This window comes from Adiantum capillus-veneris, chromosome 3 (genome assembly GCF_014529385.1).
Source record: "Adiantum capillus-veneris isolate H3 chromosome 3, ASM1452938v2, whole genome shotgun sequence".
In the NCBI taxonomy this organism is placed as follows: Eukaryota; Viridiplantae; Streptophyta; class Polypodiopsida; order Polypodiales; family Pteridaceae; genus Adiantum; species Adiantum capillus-veneris.
The window spans coordinates 44,079,581-44,088,272 of NC_140933.1; the positions used below are offsets into that span (position 1 = coordinate 44,079,581).

Genomic DNA, 8,692 nt, shown 5'->3' on the forward strand with positions numbered 1-8,692 from the left:
AAGACGAGATTATAACCCGGTGGTTCTGATCTCCGTGCACCTCTAGACCGAGGTGTGCGGGGATTGGACATGACTAGAGAATGTGAGGTAAAGAGAGAGAGAGAGAGAGAGAGAGAGAGAGAGAGAGATAAGACGAAGAATGCCAATAGAATATTAAATTTGTTGTCCAGGTTATAAGTTTTTTATCCTCATTATGAGTAGCGACGAGGATGTGGGACCGTCCAACCGAAACACCTATCTCTCAACGAGGGTCTTATGTCCTTGTAATCAATGCAAGCATGCTGTGCGACGGACAAGACGTGTTTCTTTGCAGCACGTTCGCGAATTTGGCGAGTTCGATCCATCTATTATAGATCGAGTTGTTGCCAATTATAACTCGTCGGACTCTGACGCTGGCCAACAAGCAGCAATCTTGCAACCCAATAGACGTATTCGCAGGCGCTTTGGTCAAGCAGCATATGTGAGGCCACAAGATGTAGCCTCTGACAGCTCGGGGGATGATCATGCAGAGCATATTCCCAACGAGGCAATGTTTGAGCCCGAGATTGATGAAATGATCGAGACGATCATGGATTCAGAAAGGCTTATCTATGATGATATGAAAAGTGAAGCCGATACATCATTGTATAATGGAGCACGTATGTCTAGATTGAAAGCACTCCTGGTTCTTCTCAACATGCAGGCAAAGTTTGGATGGAGTGACACTAGCGTCGCAGCGCTTTTCAGGTGATCTATTACAATTAGTTTACTTTAATAGAACTCTAAATGTATAATGATCTGATAGATTTTTACACGACTGTATCATATTTTTATGTTGTGTAGATTGCTGAAAGAGCACATTCTACCAGCTGACAATGTGATGCCAGATTCCCGAGATGAAGCAAGAAAGATTTTGCGAAACTTGGGGATGGATTACAATTCTATCCACGCTTGTCCTAATGACTGCATTCTTTTCAGAGGGGAATACACAGACATGGAGAAGTGTCCGAAATGTGATTCCGAAAGATATCGAGTAGATCTCCACGGGACAAAAATTCCACAAAAGGTTTTGCGACATTTTCCTTTGCTTCCTCGCATCAAGCATTTCTTCGAATGTAAGTCCATGGCCGCCCTAGCATCATGGCATGAGGAGAATAAATCTTCGGATGGTGTGCTACGAATTCCTGCAGATTGCGCAGCCTGGAAACATATAGATGGAACATGGTCGGATTTTGCCAGGGAAGCTCGAAATTTGCGCTTAGGCCTGGCTATGGATGGCGTAAATCCATTTGGTCAAAGATCAACATCTTACAGTGTATGGCCCGTTGTCATCGTCAACTACAACATTCCCCCGTGGTTGACTACGAAGAAGGGGCACCTATGGCTAAGCTTGATTGTGCCAGGGCGATATAAAGTGGGGAATATGGATGTGTATCTTCGTCCACTATTGGAAGAGCTACAACAATTGTGGATTGGCATAGAGGTGGTGGATATGAGCCGACACACAGGACGACGAAATGCTTTGATCAGAGGTATTCTAATGTGGACCATGCATGACTATCCCGGGCTAACAGAATGCTCAGGTGATCTATTGACACTCCTCTCTCAGACACTGTAAATCTTGTTTTTCCCCATAGTTGATCTATTATCATGTGTATACATGCAGGGCTTCAAACAAGCGGATACAGAGCATGTGTCACATGTGGACCTAGACTGAATGCACGTAGGGCACCCTCACTGAAGAAGCAAATCTACGAAGGTCATCAAGCGTATCTTCCGGAGAATCATGTGTTACGCGATGGCTTTTTGGGAAGAGAGCCACCAAGGATGTCTGCACAAGCATGGTTAGAGCAGAAGGAGATGTGCGATGACGGATTGCCTCCAGGGATGAAGAGACTATCTCTATGGTACGAGTTACCATACTGGCCCCGACTCGTGATCAATCACTTGCTCGATCCAATGCACATATTCAAGAATGTGGGTAATCTACTATGGGACCATTTGACCGGCAAGAAAGATACTTTGGGAGCCAGAGTTGACCTTAGAAATGTGGATCGTATGGAGCAATATTGGCCGCAAACAGCGTCTGATGGATCGATAAAACTTCCTAAAGCACCATGGATTTTCACAGGAGCCCAAGAACGCAAAGTGGAGCTACAAAATGAAACAGAGGATATGTGTTTAAACGGAGAGCTCTATATAGATATAGGAAGTTATGCTGAGTTATGCGAGGATGAGAGAGAGATCTCTTAAAGCCACAAATATTGTATTTGAACAATTTTGCTCCGTGCTGTAAAAGCTCTAGCTCTCTAAGTAGCTTCCATGGTGTGTAACGCTCTTTTCTACTCGCGCTCACATCTTTTGATTGAAAATTCTGAGTTTTCGACTTGCCTCTTCTATCACTCGATTCATTGCGTCATTGTATTTATATGCGTCATTACGTCATTGTATTTAATGGTCTTTGCGTCATTGTCTACTCTATTCATTCAATAAGGAGTTTAAATATTCGTGTGTTTAATGCATGTATGGATGATGAGGAGTTTCTTTCTTCTTTGTCACCGCAGCAGAGACAGTGGTACGTGGAGCGTCATCGCTCTGGCGCATCATCGCGCGTTCCTACACCATCCGCATCTCCCTCTCTTTCGGAGCATTCGGCGCGCTCCGAAGCTTCGGCGTCGACGAGACGAGCGTCACACTCGTCTAGACACCGGCGCTCTAGTGGTGGCGGTGGCGGTTGTTGTGGGGATTCCGCCACCGATGCCTCCACACCGCCTCGTGTTCGACGAGGCTCTTTACCCTCCCCTTCTTTGCCCGCCCCCACACCAGCCACAGCATCGCCGTCTACGCCAGGTTTTGCACGGCTGACTGTTCCTAGAAGCTACACACCTCTACCTACTCCGCCAGGAGCCACCCCACTCGACACTCCTCGCTTCGGCGCCCAGACGCCGATGGAGACACCTGACGTCCGTACCCCCATCGACACGCCGCTAGAGACCCCTGCCGGGACACCCAGGTTCACACGTCACCGGCCAGAGGGCTTGCCTTACTCCGTCGACATCAGCGGCGGCATCATCATGGATGATGACGGCAAGAAGGTGATCTCGCGCATGCGTGGTCTTTGCTCTCAGCTGTTTAGACACTATATACTAAACAAATGGAGTGAAGTACCAAGTGATTTAAAAAACAGAGTCATCAGCATACTTCATGATGAGTTTCCCGTTCCAACACGGGATCAGCGCTTCAATGAAGACCTGATGAAGATTCGAATGCGCGAATACTGCAAACACAAGCGTTCCGAAGTACAAAAAGCAATCAAAAATGGGTGGAATAGGCCAGATTGGCTGGCCAAAGAAGATTGGAAGAATGCGAAGAAAGCAGCGCGCGAGAATCCCGACAAGTGGAAGCAACAAAAGGATGCAGCCAGAGCGCGAGTAGAGGCAGGGAGCTCGCACCACTTGGGGAGCGGTGGATGGGCATCATTTGAGGCCGATTTTGTAAGTCTTTTCACATTGCTCTTTATGCATGTTCGATAGTTTAGGGTTTATGAGTTTTTTAGTTCTAACATAATGAAATCTTTGTATGTTTTGACAGTGGTCGATGACAGGACGTGATCCCACACCGTACGAGCGCGAGTACGCAGGCAGGAAGGGCTTAAACGCCCTGATGGACATTCTCAGTTCTCGCGGCGGCATGGTTAGTATTAGGGTTTACTCTTTTTTATTTTTTGTATTGTTTTATAAATGTCGTTATATGTTTATATTTACTGAAAACTGTCTTATTGTCTTTTTTTGCAGAATCCGACAGATATGTCGCTTGGACGCGATGAGACGTCTGATTAGACGACGTCAGTTTAGCCGTAGCTAGATAGCATTAGTTTAGGGTTTCTCATAGCTTATGTATCATGAGACGGATTTTATACGTCTTTTTGAACCATGTATATTATTACATTTGTCACCGCAATTCCTTTTGCCAATCAATTCTTTATGCCTATGATGTTGTACAATTGTCAATTTTGCAAACAATGCGTCTTGTGGGTGACTATTTTGGGTCTATTATTTACCTTTGCACTTTTTTTAAAAAGTGAATCAAGTACAATATGGTTGATGGGTGGCAGGGCATTCAATGCCCTGCCACCAAAAAAATATTCTCTCAGGCATCGCTATAAGCGTCGCTATTTATGGCTCTGTAGCGTCGCTATACTCTTCTGTGAGAGCGTCGCTATCTGCGTCGCTATAGGCGTCGCTATGAGCGTCGCTATATAGCGACGCTCATAGCGACGCCTATAGCGACGCAGAGAGCGACGCAGATAGCGACGCTCTCGTAGCGACGCTTTTAGCGACGGATATAGCGACGCCGGGGGTTATAAAAACCCAGTGTATTTCCGTCGCTAAGAGCGTCACAAGAGCACACAACCTCTTGTAGTGTACACCACTGTAATCAAGTAATAAGGTGAGTAATGATATAGTATATTATAATCAGTATTCTAGCATAATGTCTCCTTGAATCGTCTCCATTTAAACTGACAACCTTTTTAAAAGGTGCATTAAGATTAATAAGCATTCATGAATGTCTCTAAGACAAGAGTCCATATATACAAAACTCTAACTTCGATGAATAACAATCTGCCAATCATAAGTAACCATTATAAGCAGACTACCAAACTCATAAATCTAATTCACAATAGCCTTGAATAAGGGGAAAATAATGACGACTATACAATATTTAAAGTTATTCTCATGATTATTTACTCTAAAACTGCCTAAAACATAAAGATGGACAAAAAAATGATAGCTTAATCCAAATTCAAGCTATAATAATTACAAAACTATTAGGATAAGTTTGAGGTAATTAGTTTTCCTTTAGTGTACAGAAAGAGAGTGCTTCCATTACAAAATATTCATTTTAAAAAATGGTTTTGAATTTCTAACATGAAATGTGTTTTAGAGACAACCTGAGATAAGTCTTAATTATGTGATGCTTTTACCTCAAGAAAATCTTTTTGCTAACCAAAAGAGATTTTGAATCTTCCCTCGTCTTTTCAAAAGTTTCTAATTCCCACTTTCCCTCCTCTCCTTCTTCCCTCTTTCCTCTTTCCTATGTACCCACAAGTACAAACGTGCAAAATGTATGCCAAAGCAACAAAACATCCGCAAGGATTTGAAGTATCAAGCAGATAGAAGAAGAAGGGCTCTAGAGGAAGACAGAGGTCTAAAGGGACCACCAAATTTTGTACCCTTTTTCTCGCAAGCCACTATGCCATAGTAATTGGTTCATACTATTTATTGATTCCCCAAGTAATTTTGGATATATAAACTCCTACTTTTTGGTATAGATGGCCTTATGAGTTGATCAAGAGGTTTGGTACTCTTTCTTGTAATTATGTGATGCTCTCATTGCGTGCTCTAGGGCTCTACTCATAGTAGTTGAGTAGGCCTTCCATGGAACCTTTAGAGAATATTTTGGAAGAGTAACTAGTGTACAATTCTAAGGAAACTACCTCATGTGACACTATTTCAATGGCATCTATGGCCAAAGATCTCGAAGAGGCTAGAAACATCCATTATGAACCTATATTGTATTCCTATTGAGTATTGTTTACAATGTAGATATCTACATAGTTGACGATAAATCTAAACCACAAAGGCTAGGGGGAGGTGACCATTTACTCCCGCCACCCTTGGTGGTTGTAAAAGGAAAAGGGGGCCATTTATTTGAGCATGGGAAAGGTACCATCTTCCTCAAGGCTCTCTTATACGAAGCCATAAATTCTTGGGGTAGATTTTCCCATAAGGGTACCCCAATCAAAAATGCATCATCACCTGTGGTAACAACATTTTTGCCAACCCCAATGAGTATAGAATAGACCAACACCAACACCTTTGGTCCCTACATGGGATCCTTACTTGTTTGTTACCCTTGTTGGAGAAAATCTGGCCAATGGAGGCCGGCCTTGTCAAGGGGTAGAGGTTACCTCAATGCCACCTCCTCCACCACCACTTCAACCCCTTAATTGAAATAATGATTGTGTGCAAGGTGTGTGTGGACAATCTATTCAATATTTTGTATCGGTACATGTGATGATGGGTATAAGAAGTGCATTTGTCAAAAAAAAAAAACTCTTTCTAAAACACTAACCTAACAAAAGGTCATTACTCCTTCTGTAGGTAAGGAAATAAATATTGTTCTTTTAAACCATTGAATAAAATCCATCACTTGACACCCCATATACTTCCGCTTGGAAAACCTTCCTAGTATTATCACATTATTGGCGAGAGAGATTTTGTTTTGTCGAGCCCTCTATCCATATCCAACCAACTAGTAGATTGTTTTTTTTCAAAGTTCAAAGTATATATTTCTTAGTAAGTATGATGATGTTCATAAGGAGATTTCTACCTTTTCTGACATCATTAGCTCATACCAGCATTGTAATAAAAAGTAATGATGAGGCACTACAAGAGGCTGTGTGCACTTGTGATGCTGTTAGCGACGAAAATACATTGGGTTTTTATACTCCCCGGCGTCGCTAGGACCGTCGATACCGGAACGTTGCTATGAGCGTCGCTATAATGGTCTCTATTAAGCGTCACTATAGGCGTCTCTATATAGCGATGCCTATAGAGATGATCATAGCGACGTTTACAGGCCACCTATAGCGATGTTTATAGCGACACTGCAGAGCCTTATGTAGCGATGGTCATAGCGAGGCCCGAGAGAAAAACAATTTGGTGGCAGGGCATTCAACCATATTGAATGTTTCAATAATTGGTTCACCTTTGAAAGAAAGTGCAAGCTTAGATATGGACCCAAAGTAGTCACCCACAAGACAATATAACCATTAACTCCATCATCCATAGTATTGTTTGTAGATATAGACCCAAAGTAGTCACCCACAAGACAATATAACCATTAACTCCATCATCCATAGTATTGCTTGTAGAATAAAGATACAAAACTGACAAAAGTAAATTGATGAAAGTAAATCAATAACAATTGTACACATCATAGGCAAAATCACTTGATTGTTAAACTTTGAAAATATAATAGTTACAACACCATTGTCATTATTGGAAAGATATACATGGTTTTCAAAAAGATGTATAAATGTCATCTCATGATACATATGCTATGACACAAGGAAACTAATGCTATCTAGCTACGGCTAGACTGACGTCGTCTAATCAGACATCTCATCGCGTCCAAGCGGAATATCTGTCGGATTCTACAAAAAAAAACAATACGACAGCTTTTTGTAAGTATAAACATATAATTTATAAAACAATACAACAAATAGAAAAGAGTAAACCCTAATACTAACCATGCCTCTACGAGAACTTAGAATATCCATCATGGCGTTTAAGCCCTTCCTGCCTGCGTACTCGCGCTCGTACGGTGTGGGGTCACGTCCTGTCATCGACCACTGTCAAAACATACAAAGAATCCATTATGTTAGAATTTAAAAACCCCTAAACCCTAAACTATCAAACCTAAAGAGCAATGCAAAAACACTTACAAAATCGGCCTCAAATGATGCCCACCCGCCGCTCCCCAAGTGGTGCAAGCTCCCTGCCTCTACTTGCACTCTGGCTGCCTCCTTTTCTTGCTTCCAGTTGTCGGGATTCTCGTGCGTTTCTTTCTTCGCAATCTTCCAATCTTCTTTGGCCAGCCAATCTGGTCTGTTCCACCCATGCTTAATTGGTTTTTGCACTTCGGAACGCTTGTGCTTGTAGTATTCGCGCATTCGAACCTTCATCACGTCTTTATTGAAGCGGTCATCCCGTGTTGGAACGGGAAACTCTTCATGAAGCATGCTGATGACTCTGTCTTTTAAATCACTTGGTACTTCACTCTAGGTGTTTAATATGTAATGTATAAACACCTGAGAGAAAAGACCGTGTATGCACATGATCACCTTCTTGCCTTCATCATCCAAGATGATGCCAACGCTGAAGTCGACGGAGTAAGGCAAGCGCTCTCGCCGGTGACGCGTGAACCTGGGTGTCCCGACAGGGGTCTCTAGCAACGTGTCAACGGGGATACGGACGTTAGGTGTCTCCACTGGAGTCTGGGCCCCGAAGCAAGGAGTGTCTGGAGTGACTCCTGGAGGAGTAGCTAGTGGTGTGTGGCTGCTAGGAACGTCCATCAGCCGCGTAAAACCTGGTGTAGATGGAGATGCCGTGGCTGGTGTTGGGGCGGCCAAAGAAGAGGATGGTAAAGAGCCTCGTCGAACACGAGGTGGTGTTGAGGCATCCGCGGTGGCATCCCCACAACAACCGCCGCCGCCACCACTAGAGCGCCGGCGCCTAGACGAGTGTGAAGATTGTCTCATCAACACCAAAGCTTCGGAGCGCGCTGAATGCTCCAAAACAGAGGGAGACACGACTGGAGTAGGAACGTGTGATGGTGCACCAGAGCGATGACGCTCCACGTACCACTGTCTCTGTTGGGGTGACAAAGAAGAAAGAAACTCCTCATCATCCATACCTGCATTAAACACACGAACATTTAAACTTAATATTGAATGAATGGAGAAGAAAACATGGACAAGTAGAGAGAGAGAGAGAGAGAGAGAGAGAGAGAGAGAGAGAGAGAGAGAGAGAGAGAGAGAGAGAGAGAGAGAGAGAGAGAGAGAGAGAGAGAGAGAGGACTCATAAAGGACTCATAAAGGGGGAGGGATTCCTGTGTAGAGATATTTCATTGAATTTCTGTGAATTTT

General features: G+C 43.4%; 1 protein-coding gene across 1 annotated transcript; it reads left to right on the top strand.

Annotated features, from left to right (window-relative positions):
- The first annotated feature begins 1,248 nt into the window (after positions 1–1,248).
- Positions 1,249–3,962, top strand: LOC147460829 (uncharacterized). Its single transcript, XM_086499638.1, has 2 exons — positions 1,249–3,672; positions 3,774–3,962. Exon 1 carries the CDS (start codon positions 2,409–2,411, stop codon positions 3,510–3,512), a length of 1,104 nt encoding a protein of 367 aa, XP_086355764.1. The 5' UTR covers positions 1,249–2,408; the 3' UTR covers positions 3,513–3,672; positions 3,774–3,962.
- The last annotated feature ends 4,730 nt before the right edge of the window (positions 3,963–8,692 follow it).

What these genes read in the sequence shown, in the direction of transcription:
- LOC147460829 (XM_086499638.1), top strand. Translation starts at nt 2,409, where the DNA reads ATGCGTCATTACGTCATTGTATTTAATGGTCTTTGCGTCATTGTCTAC.